Raw genomic sequence first — 24708 nt, forward strand, 5'->3', positions numbered from 1 at the left:
TACATATATATATATACACATATACACACATACATAGTATACATGTATATACATATATATATATATATATATACACATATACACACATACATAGTATACATAAATATATATATACATATATACACACATAAATAGTATACATATATATACATGGTATACATATATACATATACATACATGGTATACATATATACATATACATACATGGTATACATATAAACATACATAGTATATATATACATACATAGTATACCTATATACATATACATACATAGTATACCTATATACATATACATACATAGTATACATATATACATATACATACATAGTATACATATATACATATACATACATAGTATACATATATACATATACATACATAGTATACATATATACATATACATAAATAGTATACATACATACATAGTATACATATACATACATAGTATACATAACAACTCATCACCGTTAACTTATTTGGACAAAAAAAATGCCATATTGAAAAAAAAACTGATTAATGACCTTAAAAATCTCCCCAAAATAGCTCCCATATAATATTTTCTGTCTTAAAAATTGTATATACTAATTCTATTTGGGTATCACGAATGGCATTCAATAAACGCACAAAGGGAAAACTAAACAAATATTATTTTTTAGGCATTTGTGAATGAAATCAATGATTTTCTCCAAATCAAGCCACTCCCACATAAGACAAATCTCTGTTGATTATGACAAATATGACTACTAAGAAAACAAAATTCAGGCAAAATGAACATCTAGCTTGTATATATTTATATATAGCATCCAGATTGTTGTTCTAACGGGTATCCCCCGCCTCCGCTATCTCCACCAACCGGCACCAACCAGAGTCGAATCCCGTAAATCCGCCTTTATTAGATAAATGTCCCGATCCGATAAAGGCAACCTAAACACACAAAACCAACCAGATAATCTGCACGACCAATTTTGGGGGGTGATTTGCCACTAAAATGTCAATTGCTCTGGTGAAAAGTGTCAAAAAAGGTCATCAGAAGAGAGAAAACCTTTCAAAAACAAACATTTTGGAAACTTGAATCATTATTTGGAGCGTTTTTTTCTCTAAAATAATTCTATTGTGGGTTTTGTGTTGCTCTTTTGACACGGCAACAGTCGTACGTGGTTGTCACACCATAACAGGATTCAATCTGGCAACCATCCAGCTCAAGTCCGAACATGGTCCTCTTGTTTTAGGTAACCCGGCGTTTCCAGGAAGCTTAAATGAGGGTAAGCTACGATTTCCTTGCTTTAAGCTTTTTTTAATTCATTTTTTTGTTGTTTTTTAACAAGTAGAAATGTGAAATGTGGTCAAACATGACAGAAAAAACAAAGAGAGAACAAAGACACTGCTTGAAATGAAGGAATGTAAATATAGCTCTTCCTTTATCTTGTATTAGATTACACAGGTGTCAAAAGGGCGGCCCGGGGGCCAAATCTGGCCCACCGCATCATTTTGTGTGGTCCGGGAAAGTCAATCATGAGTGCCAATATTCTGTTTTAAGATCAAATTAAAATGATGGATAAAGATGTATATTAAATTTCCTGATGTCCCCCCTTTTAAATCAATAATTGTCATTTTTTAATCATTTTTTCTGTGTTTTTAGTTCAAAAATAATTTTGTAAAATCTAAAAATATATGGAAAAAAAGCTAAAATAAACATTCTTTTAGATCTATAAAAAACTGAATATTCAGGGCTTTAATCCAGTTCTTTTAATCCATTTATTAAAAAAAATCTAAATATTATATCTAAAATATATTATATCTAAAATGGTCCAGCCCACATGAAACCGAGTTGATGTTAACCTTGTTTTAGACTATATTAAAGTCCAAAATTATTATGATGACTCTTACACTGGCTTGTATTTTTAACCAAATAGGATTACATTCAAAACAATGAAAAAAAAGCCATCTTTTCAGTATTTTAGAAGCCTCTATTTTGTCCTGTGGTACAAGAAACCTTACATGGCCAAGCTTTAACACTTCCCATCCGTCTATGTCACTTCTAGATTCCTCACCGAGGTGAAAGGAAACAGGAACTGCTGCAGTGGCACTTTAAAGAAGACTAACACACACCGCAAAGACGTTTCCTGACACAAAACCTCAACTACAAAACCAGAAAACACCCATTTAAGAAGGTCAAATAACAAAATAGGACATTTTCCGACACCCCAATGAGAACCAAAAGTGTAATTTACCATGTCAAACAGCGTAAACATGGCGTCAGGTGCCCTTTGTTTACCCTTTTCCGCTCTAGGGGCCTCCCCAGGGACCCTAAGCGACTCCCTTGAAGAAGAAGCCTTGACGGCCGGGTTGCCAGGTCGACCAATGGGGAAAGCTTTTACTACCCCGGCGACCAATGGGATAGTGCGGCATGAGACGGGAGATGTGCTGCGGTGTGCGAAAATTTGAGAGCTGCCAGGCAGACTCCGGTTTCGCTGACAGGCAGCGGGCACGGAACGCGCCCCGACTGCAGATGCGCCGTGCACGTTCACGTGTGTGATCAGTGTCCAATCTGGCAACCTTTCACATTGCAGATATGCAACCCAACTGGGATGATGTAAAAAAGGCATGTCCATAAAAAACATGTTTTTATTTTTCAATTTGACCTGGTGGATGAGTGGTTAACGCGTCAGCCTCATAGTTCTGGGGTACCGGGTTCAAACCCAGATCTAAAAAAAAAGGTTAAAAAAATCTAGGTCAAATCCAGGGCCTATGTGGGTTTTCTCCGGGTACTCCAGGCTCTTCCCACATTCCAAAATTAATCATGCTAGGATGGTTGGACAATCAAAATTGCCTAAATTTAATGACTATATGTCTCCTTGTGCACTTTGATTGGCTGGCTGACAAATCAGGGTGCTGAAAGTCAGGCTCCAGCACCCCTCGCAACCCTAGCAATTCAGAAAATGAATGAATGAATATCCCGATATTGCCGATATCACTTGTCTTGTCCATGATAAACTGTTTTTCTAATAAATCATGCCCATTCCATACCTGGCAACCTATGTACATTGCTTGCTGACATGCTATATTTATATAGTGAAAAGGCATAAAGAGATCGGCTTTAGAAAAAAACATACTTTAAAAAAATCCCATTTAAAAGTTGTTACACAATTTGAAATGATCAAAAAACATCTAAAATACAGGAAAAACTTCCTAGTTGCCAGGTATGCAAACATACACACATCCCTATTATGCAGATCTGATTCACAACAACAAAAAATCAACGTGAAAATCCATGAAACCACAGTTCAATGCCACGATAGAAACATTTTTCCAAATTGATTTCACCTAGCAAAGAAGAATTAGTAGCGCTGATGCATAAATGCGAAATCCGTACAGCAGGAAACAGTTTAACAACACAACACCTTTTGTTCAATCTGATGACCTTAAATCAATGTCTAACGATTTAAGACAAACAAAGCACTCAGGCAAGACCAAGTCGTCCAATAAATGCGTCCGTTACGAGGTGGTTCCTCCACCTAATGGCACATTAGCATGAAATGCAGAGTCAACTTTAAAAGTAACTGATATAAATAATCCTGACTACACATACAAAACACAAATCCCACTTTCACACACAAAAAAACATGTCAAATGAGGCCATTGCTTGACATCAACCGCAGCAGCGCACACCACAAGAGCAACATTGTACAACCGGCGACGAGCCAAATGAGGCCGAGGGGCCACGGGTCCAAAACAAAGACACCCCACATTTCGACACGAGCCAGGCAGGTGTGACCGGTTTAGCGTCGCAGGGGTGGAGCTCAGCAAAATAACCGAAACGGAAACAACCCGTTTAGTTACAAAGCCTCCACTCAGCGCCCGTCAAAAACCATGTGTCGCAATAAAATGGGTTGCTAATGGCATCCCGGGGGACATTTTTGCAGAATTTGAAATGACAGATGTCCAAATACAGAAGTAATGTATCTACTGTTTTTTTTGGGCTCTGTAAAATTATAATATTCAGAAAATGGTGACAGAGAGTTTACCGTAGAAAACAGCTCTCAAAATTATATTCATGAGTTTAATATCTAAGTACTGTTTAATATCCAAGTACATTTGACCGGCGACCAAACGTCCGGTAACAGTATTTACAAACTACTGAGATTTTAAAAAAAATCATATCCATTTTTTCTTTGCTTTGACTCTTTAAAATTTATATGATGTAAATGTTCAAAGCCAAAAATAGCTTTGTGAAGTTAATAATTAGCATTAAAACAGTCCAAAAATTACACATTTACATTTTGTACCGAAGTTAATGGGTAATATGACACACAGCTAACAAAAATAACATATCCAATATGAAGTTTATGAACCTTGAAAGCAGTTACACATCACAAAACATGAACTTATTCCATTTTCTATCAACTATTTGTTGTCATCATCAATGTTGTTTTGATTCACACACCGTATGTGTCCATTTAAGCACCCCTAGTGGCCAGGGCATGCAAAACACCCTCTGAATCAATGGATGCGCAAATGTCATTTAAAAGGTATGCCAACGGGCAGGTTGAACGGGGCAAAGATCCAATTCAGCATTTTTTTGTCACATGAGAGCTCAAGCATGTAAATCACCTACTTTCTTAATCCCAAAAAGTTACCACTGCTCATAATAATAACAATAATAATCAAAATATGGATCTAATCATGAGCGCTTTAGTGCTTTAACAGCGTGGTGCGGAAGGAAGTGTGGCGTCAAAACACCTGCAATACAAGTATCATTTCCCGATCGGAAATGATTATAATCACTTATTTAGTACATATAACTTGTTGATATTATTATCTAAGCATCTATTGAAAAAATACGTCATTTAAACGACGACATAAGCCTTAACTTTAACTCAAACGCACAGTTCCTCTTTTTTTGGACACGGAAACGCAGTCAAATGCTACCAAATCGAAACAAACGAGAGAAAATGCACTTAAAGAAGCAGGAAATACATTTCAAAAGCACATTTTCACGCTATTTTCATTCAAATAAGGCTTTACGCATGTAAATATACAAACAACTTACGGCAGCTGCTCCGCAGGAGGTGCAAGACGCCCAATCAAGGTAGCGTCCAAACGCGTTCCAAATCAAAAAACACCCTAAAAAAGCACTCCCAGTTTAAAAAAAAAATGATGCGACTGGGGGTGCCGATGTGCGCGAGGACCAGTAAAAGGCACCCGCAACCGAATTTGTGGAGCGAGAACTGAATCCGCGTGCTGGTTCCTCCTTCTGCCTTGCGAACACTGAGCCGGAGCTCCCACGAGATGCGTGGCGAAACTAGTACGCATGCGCAAGGGAATGATCATAACATACGTCCCTTGCTGTTTGCGGTTCGACTATCGCGGCTTGTGTACTTTGGATATATATAGCAAAGGTTTATAGTATAAGAAAAATGATGTAGTAAATATATAATAGAAAATTAGTGGAAGAAATGAGGCAAGTTGGAAGCTAATGTTTCACTATATTAGTCATTACAAATAGTTTTACTTAATGTAAGTGTTAATTTAATTTACTGAACATCAACATTTACACTCTGAAATCACTCATCTACTTTGAATGTGATTTTGGAGTGTTAATATAAGTGTTGGTATAAAGTATTCTCAATTAACGCTTATATTATGCTTCCTCTCAGGTCAAAACTGATTAAAAATGCTTCTTTTTAGACACCTACTACATTATCACTCATCTACATTGGATGTGATTCTAGTGGGAGTATAAGTGTTAATATAAGTGTTGATATAAAGTATCTTAAATGAATACTTTGACATTATACTACATTAGTGTAATTTAGTTCATCGTTAAAATGGGTTGAAAAGATGGATAATTAATGACAGTTTAAATTTTCTGGTTAAAATTAGCCTTTGACTACAATCTTACATATTTACATATATAATTTGTGCTTTCCCTTATTAAATAAATCAAACTCCAACTCCCAAAAACACATCGAGTGAGCGTGTTCGTAAAAACGAACCATCTTTTTTAAATACTACCAGTTTCCACCACATTCATCAGCCACAAAAAAACAAAAAAACTATAAATGGGCCAACCAACAATAACATCCAAAAGTACAACATCAAAAAGCATCATAAAAAGAAGCATATTCCATCTATTTTGACCCGAGAGGAAGCATCCTCTTCCCTCAGACATTCTTATAAATAATTCAGCTTGACTCTGCTCTGCCTCCCATTGCATGGTTTTATGCATGCAACACACACACTAACACACACAAAAACATTAATACACACAAAAACACACACAAAAACAGCCCGAAATCAATCCACGCCATTAAAACTATCTCGAGGCAAAAACAAAAGTTCAAGTAACATTCTCTTTGCACGCAAACCGGTGAGTAATAGAGTAAATTAGGGATTTTGGGGGTGCTGGATTACAACAAGGCTACCATCAACTATCAATAGCCTCTATGGAGGAGGAGGGGGGGTCTTGCATGGATGCTTAGACCGGGCAGATCATCAAACGATGCTCTGAGTCCCGGCGAGGCGGTCCCATCTCCTCCCACGCCGTCGCCCCCCTCCCTCGTAGCCCACCCCCGGATTGGACACGGGTGGGTGGATAGCGAGAAAAGAAGCCATTTATTTACCTTTTTTTGGTCGTCGTCTCCTTCGGCACGCGGAGGTGGCGCCGCTTTCTGGTGCTGATGCTGCCGCTCCGCTGCTTCCCGTCACTCCGGCGGAAATTCAGGCGACGGGATTCGCTCACGTGGTCACGCTGGTGGCTTCTAATTGGATGAGAGATGCCGGCCGTCTGTCAGTTTTCGCGCACCTGCATTAGTGGATGGGGCAATGGGAAAGACAGACTGACGTTTTTGTGACGTTAATGCGGCGCACTGAGAGCCGAGTCGTATTATTATTATTATTATTTTTAGAGACGGCAGATGGAGGTCAGTGAAAGTGAGAGGTAGTTTATATGTGAAAACACTTTTAATGAAAAAAAGGGATTAGGACAATGGCCGTGGATTGAGATTTTTTGGCAAAAAGTGCGGTCAGAAAAAAATTGGGAAAAGATTGATAACTTGAAGTAATGTGAAGGAAAGGTCTTTCCATACATTAAATCACTTTAAATTAGGACAATGTCCATAGAATATGGACAGTAAAAAAATGTTTTTATCAAAAAGTCCAATCAAAAAAATGTGTAGAAAGACTGATAACTTAAAATAATGCAGGGGAAATGTCCCTCTGTGCATTATAGTCCACTATAACCACTTTGAATGGAAAAAAAAGGTTAGTAAAATGTCCAAAGATGGTGGACTGAGCTTTTTTATCAAAAAGTACCATCAGAAAAATGTGTAAAAAGACTGCCAACTTGAAAAAAATGTGTGGGAAAAGTCCCTCTGCGCTTTATAGTCCACATTAAACTACTTTAAGTAAGAAATGGGATTAGGACAATGTCCATAGAAAATGGTTTAAAAAAATGATCAAAAATCTTAACTCACCACTAAGCAGACATAATTATGTCAATAAATGTTAATCCTACAACCAAAAATTCCCATTTTCTCAACTATAAAAAACACTACAAATACAGCATCTTCTCCCATTGCCATCCCGCTTATTTTCTATCAAAAAAGGACAAAAGATGAGACCCCAACTACCCCACTGTGTCCCCCCTACCCTCCCCTTTCCTCCCAAACGCCTGCCATCTGACACCCCTGTCCAATTTCTTCCCAAGTACCGAATCACACCCATTGTTTGCCACAGATTTAAAATGGCGGCGTGGCGAGAAACAGGCAGACGGCAAGTTATCGAGTATCAAGTAAGGTGGACTTATTTGGGAAGACGCCACCTGGACGTCCCACCAAAATAGAGGAGAGACGGCGTGCCTTTGTGGGTGGAAGTCTTGCTGGGTTGGACACAACCTGAATGGACAGGCGGCAGATGGTAGTGTCGCCACATGAAGGTGGACACACACCCGCAAAAACACACAAAAATGAAAACATACACACACACCCACACACGGAGGCAGCCAAAATATTAATCTGCATTTCATACTGTGTCTTTAACCCTGGACATATTCTTTGTCCTATCTGTCCTACCCCAAAAAAATGTATTTACCTTCGCAAGGTGGTTGTGATGAGTAGCCTGTTCAATTTTGTTTTTAATTAAAAGTTTGCTCATTAGGAGTTTATGTCTCTGGTAATAATGATTTAATCAATCTTATAAAAGACGATTCTTAAACAATAGAAATAGTGTTCTATTGTGCAGATGTGAATGAAAAATCTAATGAAAATGACTTTAAGGAGATTAAACTAAACAAAAACATGATGAAATGAAGAACATTGTCGTATTTTATGGCTTATAAGTCGCACTTTTTAAAAAAATATTTGGGCTTAACCTGCAACCAATCACCATAATAATCTGTTGTTGTTTTTTGTGGGGTTATAATTACCTAATAAACAACATTCAGCCACTATATATATACATTTTACCATAGTTAGTTTCACATAGGTTTGTCCTTATTTTTCATGATAAACTAAAACAAATGTCTTTCCAAAAGTGCGACCGATCTGATATATATTAACATTTTTTTTCCATCGTGCATTAGTATTAGTATTAGTATTGGTATTATTTGGTTGGTGCGACTTATAGTCCAGAAAAATACGATATCATAACAAATACACTTGCATATGAATCCCAACCGTCAAATTCTAAGGCATATTTTGAAAGGGAATATAGGATGGGACAAAGAGACAATTTGTACACTAACCGAGAACTCCGCCCTATCAGACAATGGGGTGTTGAGTGGGGAAATAATCCCGTGGTGTGAACATCTGTTGTCAGTGACAGGTGATGATGGTAAAGTGAGACTTCATTGCTGCTCCACTCAAGGCCTGACACAAATCATCAATACACACTCACACACATTACAGTCACATATACACACATTTACAAAAAAATAGATACTTCACAAGCCAAATTATGAAAATCTGTGAATTATAGTCCGGAAAATACAGTCATTTCCTGACAATAATACCACTGTTGGGTGTGAAAGTCAAAGCACAAAAGCAAGTGTCTGAAAATAGTGGGTGTGTTGAGGAATGATAGGTCGCTCTGGGCTTCCTATAAGTGGCATCATTAAAGCATTTAATTCAATTAAGTCACTCTAAAAAGAAAGAGCGCATGATCATTGTTCTCTTCTAAGATATTCCATTACAAAGCACAGCCACTAAAGTTACCCGCTGCGTGCTGAAGTTATTTTGAATATATCCAACCAACTTCTGTGGGATTTATATCCCTTTTTTAATCTGAAAATACCGTATTTTCAGGACTATAAGGCGCACCGTCAACAAATGACATTTTCATTTTTTTCATATATAAAGCTCAGTGGATTATAGGACGCACTGTCTATTTTGGAGAAAATTGCAGACTTTTAAGTGCGCCTTATAGTCCTGAAAATACGTGCATGACTATAAGGCACACTGCATTATAAGGCGCACCCTCAACGAATGACACATTTTCATTTTTTGTTCCATATATAAGGCGCACTGGATTATAAGGCGCCTTGTCAATTTTGGAGAAAATTTCAGACTTTTAAGTGCGCCTTATAGTCCTGAAAATACGGTAGTAAAGATTCAAAAAAACATGGAAAAAACTGGGAGCTATCCTAGTAGACTCTTAAACCAATAAATTAACATTGAGCAAAAAAGGACGATTTTTTTTGGAGACTTCCTCAGCTCCTTAGCAGCGGGATCTCAAATTTGATCAGAAACACGTCAAGAGAAGAAGACGCCGCGCATGAGGAAATCCTATGGCGTGTTGCGGCGAGTAACCTGACCTCGGGTTAACAAAGAACGCTGGAAGAAAAGAGACAGGTGGTAAGGAGGAAAGGGATGGATGAGTGAGCAGGAGGCAAGGGAGACAGCCAGCCAGCCAGCCAGCCATCAAGAAGGCGGGAGAGCTTGACAGCTGGGGCCTTCTTAGCGGATTCCAAACGGAACGTGATGGGCTTTCATACAGTCGGCTTTTTAAATAAATGGGAGCTTTGCATCCTAATGTTTAAACCGGTGAGGGTTAAAGTTCAAGTTTAAGTGGGAGTCACAGGGGTGGGCAAACTTTTTGGGCCTGGGGGGGGCATATTGACTTTAAAGATGTGACAGATGGGCGGGGTCAGCACAAGATATGATACATATAAAAAAGTGCATCCGTTAACAGTACATATGAAACATAGAGAAAAAAAGGACTAAAGTATTAACATACTCATCTTTTGTCATTCAAGTAAAAAGTATTAAGTACAAAGTCAAAAGGAATGTATTAAGAAATACTAAAATGTCATTAAAAAAAAGATAGAAGGGCTGTAAATCACCAAAAAAAAACAAATAAGAGTGGACACAGCGGGCCGGATTAAAAAGTCTATCGGGCCATATGTGGCCTGTGGGCCGTAGTTTGCCCATGGCAACCTTAAAATGATCCAAACTCACAACAAGTCACCTGGAAATCCACAAAAAAACTGACAAACAAACAAGAAAGTCCCCCAAAATCAATAAAAAATGATCCAAAAATGCAAAATGACTACAATTAACAATAAAAAAATGCAAATTCACCCATAGAATGCCCGTCAATCCTCATCAGGACGGCTCCGGCACCCCTGAGCGCAAGTTAAAAAACAAAATGTCAAACAGAAAACTTTTCCAGACATCCCATAGATGACAAAAGAATATCACAAAGTGGCTTACTTGCACAGCTGAGGCACAATTAGCACTAGTACCCCAAATCACCTGTCCCAGGTGTTCAAAGATGATATCTTTATTGACACCATGTCTGAAACACTTGACAGTTCTTGTCAATTTGGTCAATTTTAACAAGAATGGCACCTGCTCAACACATTATTTTGATGTCAACCCATCAAACTTTGACATCTAAAAATAAAATGGAATCTCAAAACTCACCAACAAAACCATAATAAACATTTTTTGACCATATTTCCCATGTTTGCTTCTAATAATACACCCAACTGAATTGCACTCTTATATCCCATCATATTTCCCTATTTTTTCTTTCTATGACTTCTCAAACCAACATAATAATATAAAAAAACAATATACAATACAATAACTCAAATATACCTTTCATAACTTCCAGATCAGTAGCAGAATCACAATGAAAAGAACAACAAGAAAAGAAATAACATGCTAAATCTTCACCTTTTTTTAAACAATCTTCCCTTGACCATAAATCAGAATTCAGTGTGTGTTTTTTGTGTATTTTTTGTGTATTTTTTGGTGTGTGTCCGCCAACCTAAAAAAGCCTCAGGCCCGTATTTACGGGATGAATTATTGAAGGCTTGTTTTTCATCAAGGTGAATTTTTTTTACAATCGGTTAGCCACACTACACACAGATATACACACATTACACACACTTTTAGGTTCTAGAAAATACGATTAAAAGAAAGGCTGAAAGTAAAGCAAAGCACAAAATGAAAGCCCATCTCGTCCAATCACTTCCAATAAAACAACACATCCACCACGCCAACGCGTTCATTTTAATTTCCCGGGCCGCACAAAATGATTTTGCGGGCCAGATTTGGCCCCCGGGCCGCCACTTTGACACCTATGCCCTAAAGTGTACAATTTTCTTCAGTATTCACACATAGCTTAAATCTATACATATACTATTATCAAATCATGTATATACACTAGCATTAGCGCCTTTAGCTAAAGCTCAGAAGGTCAACATATGTAATAATGAATAAAAACTAAGTATTTAAAATGGAATGCCTTCAAAAAAGGGCATAGTGGAGTATTTTTCTGTCATATTTATTGACTGCAATAATAAAAACAATAGTGTTATTTACAATGATGATACATCATCCAACAGTGCTTTTCTTTCCCTAATAAAGCGCAAATTGAAGCAAAAGAATGACCAAAAAAGGGCGCCACGTTCCGATAAAACCCGCAAAATCGTCATAACGCGTCCTATTCTATTACAATATCCACGTGGTAATAATGCGGGTTATCGGATGGATGTTATATTTTGTTTTTCTCCTCAGTCTAACACACTTTTATTTTATTTTATATATATATATTTTTTTACCAATGTAGGCAACCCTAACTTGACTCACAGAGTAAAAATCCCTAAAGAAAAACATTGTCGTCATTTAAATATATATATATATATATTTATATTTATAATATCCACCATTTTTTTTTGGGCTAAACTTGGGCAAAAGTTCGTTTTCATCTTTCATTTCCATCTTTTATGCTAAAAAATCGTGTTTTTTCCAACATTAAATACACCTTTCCATCCATGCATGTATTTTTAGTGCCTTTTCTCTCAAAAAAACTTTAAATCCATTTGTTTTTAAAGCATTCACACATACACACCCCATACATAAACATCCATTAAAAAATAAAAGTCGTACATTACAAAACGGAAAAGAAACAAATCTCGTACCCCCAAAAAAATGTTTTTTAGTTTGTTTCCAGTAGTTTTCATTTTTTTACGGAAGAAGGTGGGCATGTGTGCGTCTGTCACGTTACCATGGATACAGTTAGTTAGGTCCAACCTTCTTCTTATTGGTTCATTTCAGCAGTAACGAGGAACAAACAGTGTATGGAATTGCGACTGCCAGGTAAGGGGGAGTGGCTAAAGTTTTTTTTTTATGTTTTCGTTGTTTTTTAAGGCCCTGTCAGTGCGTTTGTCTGGAGTCATTTTTTTTAGGCTTTTAGGGGGCGTCTGGGAGTGTTTGAGTTGCGTCTATCAAAGCGAGAAAGGTGCCGCTTAAGCGTTTTCTTTGCCTTGAGCACCGGTGGCCGTTTTGATGGAGCTCAGAGTTCGGTTGAACCAGGTCTTCTTGGCCGCCTGGACCTCATTGAGGGCCAGCCCCAGGTGATGCTCCAGATCCTGGAGGCGGAGGAGCCATAGTCATGTTTACGTGGCTCCGTTTTTAGTCATTTCATGCTGTGACCGGATGTTTGGTCTTTTGGTCCCCTTTGGTCGCCGGTCTTTTGGTCGCCAAGAGAGTTTAATATCTAAGTACTGTCTAATATCTAAGTACTGTCTAATATCTAAGTACTGTCTAATATCTTAGTATTGTCTAATATCTAAGTACTGTCTAATATCTAAGTACTGTCTAATATCTAAGTACTGTCTAATATCTAAGTACTGTCTAATATCTAAGTACTGTCTAATATCTAAATACTGTCTAATATCTAAGTACTGTCTAATATCTTAGTACTGTCTAATATCAAAGTACTGTCTAATATCAAAGTACTGTCTAATATCTAAGTACTGGTTAATATCTAAGTACTGGTTAATATCTAAGTACTGTTTCATATGTCAGTGCTGTTTAATATCCAAGTACTGTTGAAACCAGCTTTCAAAATTATATTGATGAGAGAGTTTAATATCTAAATATCTACTGTTTTCAACAGTACTTAGATAGTAAACAGTACTTAGATATTAAACAGTACTTAGATATTAAACTGTCTCTCTCATGAATATAATTTTGAGAGGTAGTTTCAACAGTAAACTCTCTGTCACCATTTGATCGGCGACCAAATGTCCGAGCACCATTCAATGCCTAATTTATAGGCAAAATCTGGTTTTAAAACTGCCATTTTCAGGGAACAGCCTTTAAAAAAATGGATCAATTCTATCCAAAAAGCTGTAAATTGTTGAAGGTGGATTCAAATATAGCTTGGGACTTCCAGGATGGTTATTATTTAAAATATTTCAACAGAAAAATTGATCTATAATTCAAAAAGGACTATAACTATTTTAATCCGACGCAAGGTACAGTATTTTCAGGACTATAAGGCGCACCCTCAACGAATGACACAATTTAAATTTTTTTCCATATATAAAGGACACTGGATTATAAGGCGCCCTGTCCATTTTGTAGAAAATTTCAGACTTTTAAGTGCGCCTTGTAGCCGTGAAAATACCCAATTGGGAAGAAGGGGGCGGAGCTTTGGCGAAAGGTCGGTTGACTTTGTTTTGATTCCCGAGCCTTGCACTTACCTGTATTTTGCACTCGGCTTCCACCAGTTGTAGTTTAGTCTGAGCCAGTTCTAGCTCCATCTCCCTCAACTGATACTTCAAAGCTTCCTTCTCCTCATCCGTTTCTTGGCTGCCTCCGGGGGGCGCCGCCGCCACGGCTGCCCGAACGCGACCTTCCTTGTTGAAAAGGCCGCTGCATTTGTCACAGTTCTCCACTTTGGTCTGCAAAGCACATAGCGGAAATACACTCAAAAAAACACACAAACAACACCAGGAAGGAACTTGAAATTCTTTCTTCCCCTTATGTAGAAAAAAAGAGGAAATTTTAAACAAAATAACCGGTCAATTTCATCTCACAGTCGCCTAAAAAACTGTCAAATTGTCTGGCTATACGTCCAATTACAATATTAATACAAATATAATATAATATAATAACTTTAATGACAATTTTGGGCTGTTGCTAATCAATGAGTATTAAATGAGTGTGTATACACAATGAGAAAAAAATGATGATTAAAATGGCACTAGAGGTACATTTTAGAGACATCCAAAGAGCCATATATGGCTTGCGAGCTTTTCATTGACGCTGTCATGCTGGCAAAGGTGATCCATAAAATGTGAAGCAAGAGTTAGCAGAGATGTTGAAGTGTGCGAAAGGGAAACTCACTCTGATTTTGTCCAGCTCTCCTCGATTGGCCGCCTGCTGCTTCTCCAATCGCTCGCTGAGTTGGGAGCAGATCTGAAAGAGCAGGACGAAATTAGCGGCCAGATTGGACCGGATTGAAAGATAAAGGAGCTTTTGCAAAATGTCACTTTTAGTACATTGACATTAGGTCTTAAAACAAGGAGTCGGCGGCAACCTTTTTGAATGAGAAAACCATAAACAAATCCTATTTTCAAATGTTATTTCAAAGTCAAAATACATGACATTTTTTGTCATTTTACCACTTTTAAAGTAGAATTCTTTTGACAACATTGTAACTAAGTTAATTAATCAATGAATATCAATGAGTATCAGTGAGTATCAGTGAGTATTAGTGAGTATCAATGAGTATCAATGAGTATTAATGGGTATCAATGAGTATCATTGAGTAGGAATGAGAATCAATGTGTATCAATGAGTACCAATGAGTATCAATGAGTATCAAAGAGTATCAATGAGTATCAATGAGTATCAATGAGTATCAATGAGTACCAAAGAGTACCAATGAGTACCAATGAGTACCAATGAGTACCAATGAGTACCAACGTGTATCAATGAGTTTCAATCAGTATCAATGAGTATCAATGAGTATCAATGGGTATCAAAGATAACTCAATGTTATATCTGCTGTTTATTTCCATTTGGGAGAGTTTGGACTTAAATAAACAATATTTATCTCTCTATTCCATGACCTCACCTGTTTGTATTCCCCAATAATGGAGCCGTTCTTCTTAATCTCCGATTCGGACTTGTCCAGTTCTCGCCGGCACATCTCCTTCAGCTGCAGAAATTATTTGGAGCCGCGTTCATTTGATCTGTCATCCGAACCGCCATCTTGGCGACGGCCACAGACGACGGTTCACTCTGACCTGTGCCGACTCTTCCTCCAATCGTCTCTTCTCGTCCTCCGAGTCCACCAGTTTCTGTTTAGTCAGCAACAGCTCCTTGTTTAAGGCGTCAGCTTTCTCCTCGGCCTGAAACACAAACGTGTTGACAAGTGCATGATGTTTATGTCAAAGTAAACGTCAAATCTTGAGATGATTGACAGCAGTGAAAACTATCCACGTTTATTTATAATTACGGCTTCATCTGGCCACATGCATCGTTTCAGTCTACAATTTCCATGATAATAAACAAACATTTTTCCAACCATTTTTGCATACCCGGCAACCCCGGCCAATTGCTTCCCTAATGCAATTGGCCGAGGTTGCCAGGTATGCGTTCCAGCCCCAAAAAAATGGCACTCTATTGTAACCATGGACTACGTCATAATGCAAATCCACATAATTGACAAATTTCCAATATTTGGGAAATAAAGGAATAGGAAAACAGTAAGCCTTTCTTTAAAAACATTTTTTACTTACATTATCCAAATCTTTGCGCAAAGCGATCTTGCTGCTAACCAACTCGTGCGCCAGGTCGTCATTTTCTTGTTCCAAGCGCATGTTGGCCTCCTGTAAACGACGGTTTTCTCTCTGCGGGTCAACCCAGAAGCAAAAAAAAAAAGAAAAACATAAAAATACAACAACAAAAAAATCAGAGAAGGGCAAACGAGGAAGAAAGCTAACTTGGGGGAGTGGCCTACTGCAGGCGGGAGACGGGAAGTACACGCAAATTTCAACAAATAAGTACAGGAGAGCTCAATTGGATGCTCAGAGGGTGGAAATTTTTGCATATTTTAACACATTAATGACATCAAAAATGAGGTTTCAAGATAGAAAATGACAGGAATTAATAGGTATGTCTTAAATTAGATCTAAAAAATATGTGATCGGGACATTTCTAGTAATTAATAACCCAAACATGACATTATAGTGGAAAAAAAGATAGTGTTTCAACCCCAGTTGGGCAGAGTCCAACTACCTTTGACTACATGGGTAACAGCTGCATAGATTCATGTTAATATATAAAAAAGACAGTTAATTAATGACAGTTTTTATGTAAAATGGAGTGTGTTTTTGGGTTAGTGACCTCGTATCGTTCAATGGGGGCTTCTTGTTGCTCTTGTTGCTCTCGGATGGTGTGGTACTCCTTCTCATACTTCTTCAGTTTCTTTTGGCTGATCTGAAACATGTACAGAAATATTGGGATGTCAACATATTGTTTTGTTTTGTTTTTGTTGTACAATGACTGGACGTTTGGTCGCCGGATGTTTGGCCACCAGACATTTGGTCGGCGGTCTTTTGTTTGTCAAATGTACTTAGATATTAAAAAGTACTTAGATATTAAACAGTACTTAGATATTAAACAGTACTTAGATATTAAATTCTCTCTCTTAGATATTAAACTCTTTCAAAAAAGACAGAAAGAATGTCTGGTTATTTGGATTATGGCTCATTTTCTGTGTATTTACAGTTAAAATGTTAAGAGTGACCCCTTCTGGAAAGGAAAAACAATGCAGGATTTCTAAAAAAACTAAAAATAAAAAATGACAATGAATCTGAATTATGATAAAAATAAGTATGGGCTGTCAGATGAAATAAAATAATAAGCCTGCCAAACTACTTCAAGGGATATAGAATACAAATATGGAATATCAAACAGTTTACTAAAAGGGTAGTTGTTGGGTCATCACTTTTTTTTGTCTTCCATTTTTAGTTATTCTTCATAATAGAAAGAAAAATGTAATGCCGACTTCCAGTGATTTTTTTAAATGTTATTATGTTTTACAGCGCTTTATCCAGTCATCGACCCCCCGTTTTGACGCAATTTTGGGAAAATAAGCAGTTTAACCTCTGTTGAACGACATATTTTGTCAACCTTTGATCAAAAAGTGTATCTAAAATGTTATTTTTTTTTGCGCACTTGGCGACTCACCTTCAGGCTACAGGCCAACTCCATCAATTTCTTGGCATTTTCCTCCGAGCGGTACCTTTTGGGAACCGGAACACGGAAAAATTTGAGGGCGCCTTCAAAGTCTGTTTGGATCAGATCATCTTTTGAAGTCTGGGGAGAAAAAGTAGAAAAATAAGGTCAGGATTCCCATTTTCTACGTCTAATAATGAATAATCAAAACAGATGTCAAATAAACAATAAATTGGCATAAAATTATACCTTGAGAAGTGCCAGGGCCACATTGAAGATGACACTTATACCCTGAGGATGACAATTTATTTTTAAACACTGACTATATAATGGAAAAAATTCATGTATCTGCAGGAATTCAATGGACTGTATTTTCCGGACTATAAAATGCACTTTTATGAATACGCACATGATGGACTTACCATATTTTTTCCATATATAAGGCGCACCATATTATAAGGCACACTGTCAATGAATGACACAATTTAATTTTTGTCCATATATAAGGCGCACTGGATTATAAGGCGCCCTGTCAATTTTGGAGACAATTCAAAACTTTTAAGTGCGCCTTATAGTCGTGAAAATACGGTACTTATGAGCATACATAAATTTGTTCCAAGTTTCTGATCAAAAATGCGACTTATACTCCAGTTTGACTTATCCTTCCAAACTCGGATACAATTTATATTCCCAAAAATACGATAAGCATTAAAAAAAGACCACTTTGAGCCAAAGAATATCCCACTATAGATACTAAAATAATTTGAAATAAGTGAAATTATGATTCATATTGATTTCGAGTTTCGTTATTTTATGACTATGTGCAAAAAGTACAGTAGATTAATGGAAAATTTACCTCACACAGTAGCAAATCAATGATATGGAAGACCATGTAAAGTGGAAACTTGGCTGTAAAGAGGGTAAGGAACCACTGGGAGGCGTACATGTGGGCCTCCAAACCCACATTCAGGAAATGGGTGTACAAATCTGGAATATATTCCTGATAAACACAAACAGACGACATGAAAACGATAAGCATTGCCATAAGAAACGTGTTTGTTAGTCTATCAAAACACACAAAAACAACAAAAACCTGCATGAGCCTCTCCAGCTGAAAAAACTTGCAATGCAGATCTTCAAAATTTTGCTTGAAAAGATCCCTGAGGCCGTAGTCAAACATAATCTTGACCAAAACACTGAAGGCCTGCTCTTCCGGCATCTAAAAAAAAAAAACAAATATGACAATTACAGTCAAAGAAAAATGGCTTTTTTTTTATTAAAGTGAGACCAATCTCATTTTAGAGCTTCAAATCCCCAAAACTAGAGAGAACATTGATCAGGAGTGAATCTGATTGACGCAAAATCGATTTAAAATGTACAAAAAAATAATTTAAATCAAACTGTTATTATCATGTTTTTGCATTAATCAAAATATTATATTTTTGCAGAAAATTGTGATCCATTTTGTGCAAGGAGGCATATTTATAAGACTTATTGGTGCTTTGTAGTCCTTCTTTTTATAGAAAAAATGCCAAAAATTCTTAAATTTGCTTCAAAACAAGTCACCCAAAATAATACTTTCTTCCCTTATGAAAAAAATAAAAATGTTAAAGCCATAAAGGGAGCCAAAACCATAAATTTCCCAATCGATTTCCACGCCAAAGCCGCACAAGACCAATCATTTGTCATTTAACAAATTATTCTGGTTTACAGTCAGTTAAATCAAGATAGAAGACATTTTGGGGCATTTAAATGGGAAATTTGGTCATTTTCCAAAATGATATCTTCAAAAAAAATTGAAGTGATAATTTTTGGTGGATTTCCAGATTTTACGGATGTCGTCAGGAGTCCCAGAGTTTCCGTAAATTCTGCAAAAACTGCATTTTACCTATCAAAAATCAACATAACGCACTAAATTGCAAACAAGTCATAATATAATTCTAACTGTAGATGACAATGTTGTCCCGCAAAAAACTTCAGCTTAGTATTTCTCCTAAAAAGCTCTACGATACACTACGTACAGGAATGTAAATTTATCGCTGTAAAGTCAACAATTATACCAGTGAGGGATTGTTTAACTCTTCTATTTACACGTGAAGACGACTTGCCTGCACATCGTCAGCTAAACAGAAGTTAAGTAGAAGCTAACATCATAGCACTCCAAATCTGGGCCTCCCAAAATCCGACTGACAGTACAGTCGCATTTTAACCGGAATCCGTCCGATAAGACGATTTACGGAACGACGTCAAACCAAAGAGCACTTCACAATTGTTGAATCCAAAACGTGTTTTGTAGGACTGAAACGGAAACTCACGTGCAGGAGTAGGACCGCCGCCAAGAAAGATTGTCCTTGACAGTAGCCAATCTCTTCATCATATACAGAGTAGGCCTGTATGGAAAAGACAAAAAGACAAGTTCCACGTCATTACATTGGCTTGGTGGTCCATGGAAATGCTGGAAATTTAAAATAAATACACAATATCAAAGGGGAGTTAGTCCTATAAATGTACCGTATTTTCTGGACTATAAGGCGCACTTAAAAGTCTGAAATTTTCTCCAAAATAGAAGGGGCGTCTTATAATCCAGTGAGCTTTATATATGGAAAAAAATTAAAATGGAACAAATTAAAAAAATATGACATTCATTGAGGGTGCGCCTTATAATGCAGTGCGCCTTATATATGGAAAATACGGTATGTTTCATATCTGTTTGTGTCTGGAATAATGTACATTTCCATTTTTTTTTTTAAATCTGCAATAGTAAAATGGAGAATTACCATCTGAATATGTGCCTGTTCAAATTTTATATCATTATAACTTTAAAAAATGAAAAATAAAATAGTAAATTAAAAAAACAGGCTGTTGGTAGTCAGAAAGACCAAAAAAAAAAAATACTAATTCGCACAACCAGCCAAACAATAAAAAAAAAATGCGACTTATAGTCCAGAAAATACATTCCCCTGCTAAAACAGGGGTAAAACATTAAAAACGTGCCTGAGCTGCAGTAAGTTGATAAAATATAAATAATTAAAGATGATAAACAGTCGCCTAGCACCGTTTACATCCCATCCATCACTCAGATAACATTTGTTTAAATACTTTAAATCCCCATCCCCCCTTTTTAAGAAAAACAAGTACCTAGCACGTGACGCTAAACCATGGACACAAAACGTAAATTCATGCTTTTTCTCTGTTCCACTAAGCTAAAAAAATGCAAAAATATGAGTCAAATCAAACTGACAGTTCAGATCAATCCACCAATGGAGGAAAGGAGGGTGAAGCGGGGTTGGCTGAATTATTTAAAGACACCTGAGGAGGTACTTAACTTCATGGCGATGGATGCCTTTGCTACAGTTATACATACATAATGAATGGAATGAAAAATCACAGCGTAGCACTACGGCTTGAAAGACTGTCTCAATAATAAAACGCCCCAAGGAATGTGTGTGTGTGTATATGTGCAGAATTTCTTGATTAGCTTTCAAATGTGCTATGATTGACAGCTTCTTGGTGAACTGGTCAAATGTGGAAAAATGTCCTTTTTTATGTTTCTTTTCCTGGAATCTGTGGAAATGAGATGGACAAATGTCACTTTTAAAGACACAGAGCGCCATTGTTTAGGGTCATGACTATACAAAAGATGAAATCCAATTATTTTGGGGACATTTTTTGACAAACTGTGTTTTATGGTAGTATTCGCATGACTGGTTAATAATGGGAGGACACGAATAATTTTCATTGGTTAATTCCCACAGTTGCAAAAAAATGTTTTATATTGTGTACAATGCATTTTATGGGTTTTTTTTGCATTAGTGTCAATGGAATGCTTAATTTTAAAAAAGGATGCTACTTCAAATTCTTTTTTTTTAATCAGGCGCTTTTTTATGTTGGAAAATTTAAAAAAATTAAAAGTGCGCTTAATCATGAATTGGAAAAATTAATTTCTTCTTGTTTAATTTATGAAATAATTTAATACTTAATTTTAAAAGTGAATGCTACTATAAATTCATATAAATTTATATATTTCATATCAATACAGATCATCATTATTTTTTAGGTGGCCTTTACTTATGCAGTTTTTTTAAATGCGCCTAATTATGAATTGTAAAAATAAATTTCTTCTTCATTTAAATCATGCTATTATATATTCCCTTTACGAGCCGTAATATGTGCAAATTTCATCTTTAAATTCATAAACTGGAGGGAAAAATGTTCAATTAAATATAAAAGTAAAGCAATAAAGTAAGAAGAGACAACAACTATCTCATTGGTTGCCAGGTAAGCGTTTCCAGCTTGTCTTTTTCCACTTTTTTATGACTAAGTTGCTACTTTTTCCACTTTTTTTTATGCGTAAGTATGACTAAGTTGCTACATGGTGCCCTAAAAATGACATTAGAGATTTAGTAATTTAAAAATGAAGTATGAAGGATTTCAAAAAACCTTGCAAATCTTGTACAGAGAATCTTGTCCATCTCCTCCAGTGTCTTTGAAGTAGTCATGAGCTGGAAATGTTCGGTTAATGTCTCGAGTGATGGCGCTATCCTGCGGGGATTCCTGCAAAAGACAGAAGAACGAAACAAACAAAAAAAATACATCATTACTCTTAAATAAAATACAAAACTAAATCTAAGAACATTGGGAAACAAAAAAGAACGCAATGTGATGCACTGATTTTCCAGTACAAATCTTAATAATAACTGATTTCCATACGCATATTAAGGAAAACAATGATATCAAACAAATGTTATAGTTGCTTATGATGTCGCCATCCGGACTTTCCTAAAAAAAATCATTTTTTCTAGAACAAAACCATTTTTTCGGACGTTACAGTTTAAAAAGAAGCTTCTTATCACTAAAATCTATTCAATTGGTTCCATGTTTTGGTCCAAGATAACTCAAAAAAGAAATAAAGGCATTTTTTTTCAGAACACAGACATTCCTATCATGTGACTCCGCCCTACTCCAAATATTAAAAGACTCAAGTGAATTGTAAAAAGTCTCCAAACTCATGACTTTGGGTCCACATTGCACGACATTGCTATCTCCAATTTTCTTCCATGTGGAGATAACATTTGACAGAAAACAAAGAAGTCATTGAACGTCCATCGGACATCTGGTCACCGATCTTGGGAAAAGATGGCGCCCATGTCTCTGAGTGTTAGTACCAATGTTCCCTTTAATTTTCCCTTCGTTTGGACAGAAATACAACTTGAGTACCAGTGAGAGAAACATCATCCTTGCTCACTTTTGGGTATACACCAGTATCATACCTGCCATAAGCAGCTACATGTTAATATTCCTTCTAATTTTTCATGTAAAACATGCTGTAAAACATTAAAAAACAGATAAAGAACACAAGTGTAGTGCGCAATTGGTTAGGGAACACTTTTTTTAGCGACAAATACGGTAGGTGGTTGTAACAAGTGATTTGGAGACCGATTCATAATCATACATGGTGAATGATAAGCATCCGTGTTTATACAAAAGGAGCACTTAGCCGTCTTATCTGAAGTGCTGAGAGCTGAGACAAAGCCCTCTGACATAATAGCCAATTAGCTTCCTTTTTTTTTGTCTTTTCTTTTTCTCCAGTTGGAGAGAAAAGTGGGACGGAGCTAGCGTGAGAGGCCCATCATAACACAGCCATACAAAGAGCAATAAGGTCTTTTCCAGTTTCTATTCAAAGCCCAAAAGGGAAGCATGCATGACAATATTGATAATTAGAATCATTAAAAAGACACCCGAGTAATGAAAACAAACTTACATGAAAAAATATATATATTGAAAACAATTAATCGTGTTTTCCAACCTGCAGGCTGCACAAATAGTTGCATTCACATCAATGACATTTCTGGCTAATACACAAAATTTACACCCCATAGAATCATTAATTACGATTGCAAATACGAGCAAAAGAACAAAATGTCCACTGCTGGCAGGAAAGTAGTAATTTCACTGGGATTGAGCCAAATTTGAGTACTAAACCCCAATGTGAGAGTGGGTGGGTGTGTGTGTATGTTAGTGACTACACTGTAGAAGTACTGTAACACAAGTAACGACGGATCTGAGTTGTACTTCCGTGGGAAGGTGGAGTATTTGGCCCTCTATTGTTTATGTCCCTGATTTTGTTTGAGTTAACACAATGGCTGACATGTCGTGATGTTATTCTTTCCCTTGTTGAAAAGCCCCAGCAACATCCAGAGGAGAAAGATTGCATTTAAACCTTTACAAATGTTCCCTCCTTCACATTCTTTCCATTTACAAAAACCACAACCACTGGTGGCCTCCTTTAAGAAAAAAAATGGAGTCAATAAATCAAGAATCATTGTCCCCTACTTTCTAGTCCTTAAAAAAACAAAAAAATGGACAAAACCTTCTCAACATTGAAGTTTTTTTTATGTAATATCTTCAAAACGAAAGCACATAGTGGACAACTACTACAAAATACGCAAAAATATCTATATATAGAGATAGATATGTACATTTATTTTTTTTGCAACACTTACAATACAATATACAGTACATAAGGTTTTCTAGGATTGGTCACATGGTTTTCTACCAAAAAGTACCGGTAAGAATAAAGATATGGATTTGGATGAAAATTCCTCTTGGAAAATAAAACAAATTCTCCCAAAAGCTGGGCCTTCAAATTCAGCATCAATTAAAAACTAGCTTCCAATGGCTAAATTTTACTGAAATATACCAAAATATGCCAAAAAAAACAATCCAACACAGATTACCGATTAGAATATTCATTAAAAAATGTCTGTAACTGTAAAACTGTGACCGATACAATGGTTTAGCTGACCAATTTAAGCCTTTAATGGCCGATCTGAAGTATTTTTAAACTTAATGTTCTTCTTACCATGAAATAATTGAATCATAGTATTTCTGGGAATCTATTTAGAGGAAAATTAGAAACAAGAACTTTCTCCCTGACAAACAAACAAAACTTGAAAGTAGTGCACATCAATTAATTTTCAGCAAAAACACCCGTCATGTGACTTTGAATGACCCATAACCAAAAAAATAAACAAATTCTATCACTTCCATAAACATTCTAAAGTAAGAGCGCCTCAATTCCAAAAACCAAAACTTCGATAATAAATACAATTGCGGTTCATTCTTGTCTCCAAAAATTGGAAAAGACAGCCACATTCAATACGCCATTTTTTTTCTCCACTCACAATAAAAACCAGAACAAGAGCGACCATAAGATCTGGCAAC

At 36.5% G+C, this 24708-nt stretch overlaps 2 protein-coding genes across 8 annotated transcripts in view; both read right to left on the reverse strand.

Moving 5' to 3' along the window:
* Nucleotides 1-9256, reverse strand: part of strbp (spermatid perinuclear RNA binding protein) — a 38416-nt gene extending 29160 nt beyond the window's left edge. Inside the window, exons 1-2 of one of the 4 annotated variants that reach the window (XM_077737807.1) lie at nucleotides 8745-9256; nucleotides 6625-6806 (exon numbers count right to left, since the gene is read on the reverse strand). The gene's annotated coding sequence lies outside the window, so the exon portion shown is untranslated. Of the gene's footprint in view, nucleotides 1-5051; nucleotides 5293-6624; nucleotides 6807-8744 lie in introns of those variants that run through there. The other 3 variants (XM_077737806.1, XM_077737808.1, XM_077737809.1) reach the window with 3 other exon arrangements.
* Nucleotides 9257-10577: 1321 nt separating this feature from the next.
* The window catches only part of rabgap1 (RAB GTPase activating protein 1), a 32590-nt gene continuing 18459 nt past the window's right edge, over nucleotides 10578-24708 (reverse strand). For 2 of the 4 annotated variants that reach the window (XM_077737571.1, XM_077737570.1), the window contains 13 exons: nucleotides 21925-22038; nucleotides 19800-19874; nucleotides 18578-18703; nucleotides 18341-18484; nucleotides 17734-17775; nucleotides 17497-17625; nucleotides 16651-16743; nucleotides 16044-16154; nucleotides 15549-15653; nucleotides 15377-15460; nucleotides 14644-14715; nucleotides 13998-14198; nucleotides 10676-12878 (listed from right to left, as the gene is read on the reverse strand). In XM_077737571.1, coding sequence (XP_077593697.1) covers nucleotides 12756-12878; nucleotides 13998-14198; nucleotides 14644-14715; nucleotides 15377-15460; nucleotides 15549-15653; nucleotides 16044-16154; nucleotides 16651-16743; nucleotides 17497-17625; nucleotides 17734-17775; nucleotides 18341-18484; nucleotides 18578-18703; nucleotides 19800-19874; nucleotides 21925-22038 — 1419 coding nt within the window. In that variant the 3' untranslated portion in view covers nucleotides 10676-12755. Of the gene's footprint in view, nucleotides 10623-10674; nucleotides 12879-13997; nucleotides 14199-14643; nucleotides 14716-15376; nucleotides 15461-15548; nucleotides 15654-16043; nucleotides 16155-16650; nucleotides 16744-17496; nucleotides 17626-17733; nucleotides 17776-18340; nucleotides 18485-18577; nucleotides 18704-19799; nucleotides 19875-21924; nucleotides 22039-24708 lie in introns of those variants that run through there. The other 2 variants (XM_077737572.1, XM_077737569.1) reach the window with 2 other exon arrangements.

Source organism: Stigmatopora nigra, chromosome 17 (genome assembly GCF_051989575.1).
Source record: "Stigmatopora nigra isolate UIUO_SnigA chromosome 17, RoL_Snig_1.1, whole genome shotgun sequence".
Taxonomy (NCBI): domain Eukaryota; kingdom Metazoa; phylum Chordata; class Actinopteri; order Syngnathiformes; family Syngnathidae; genus Stigmatopora; species Stigmatopora nigra.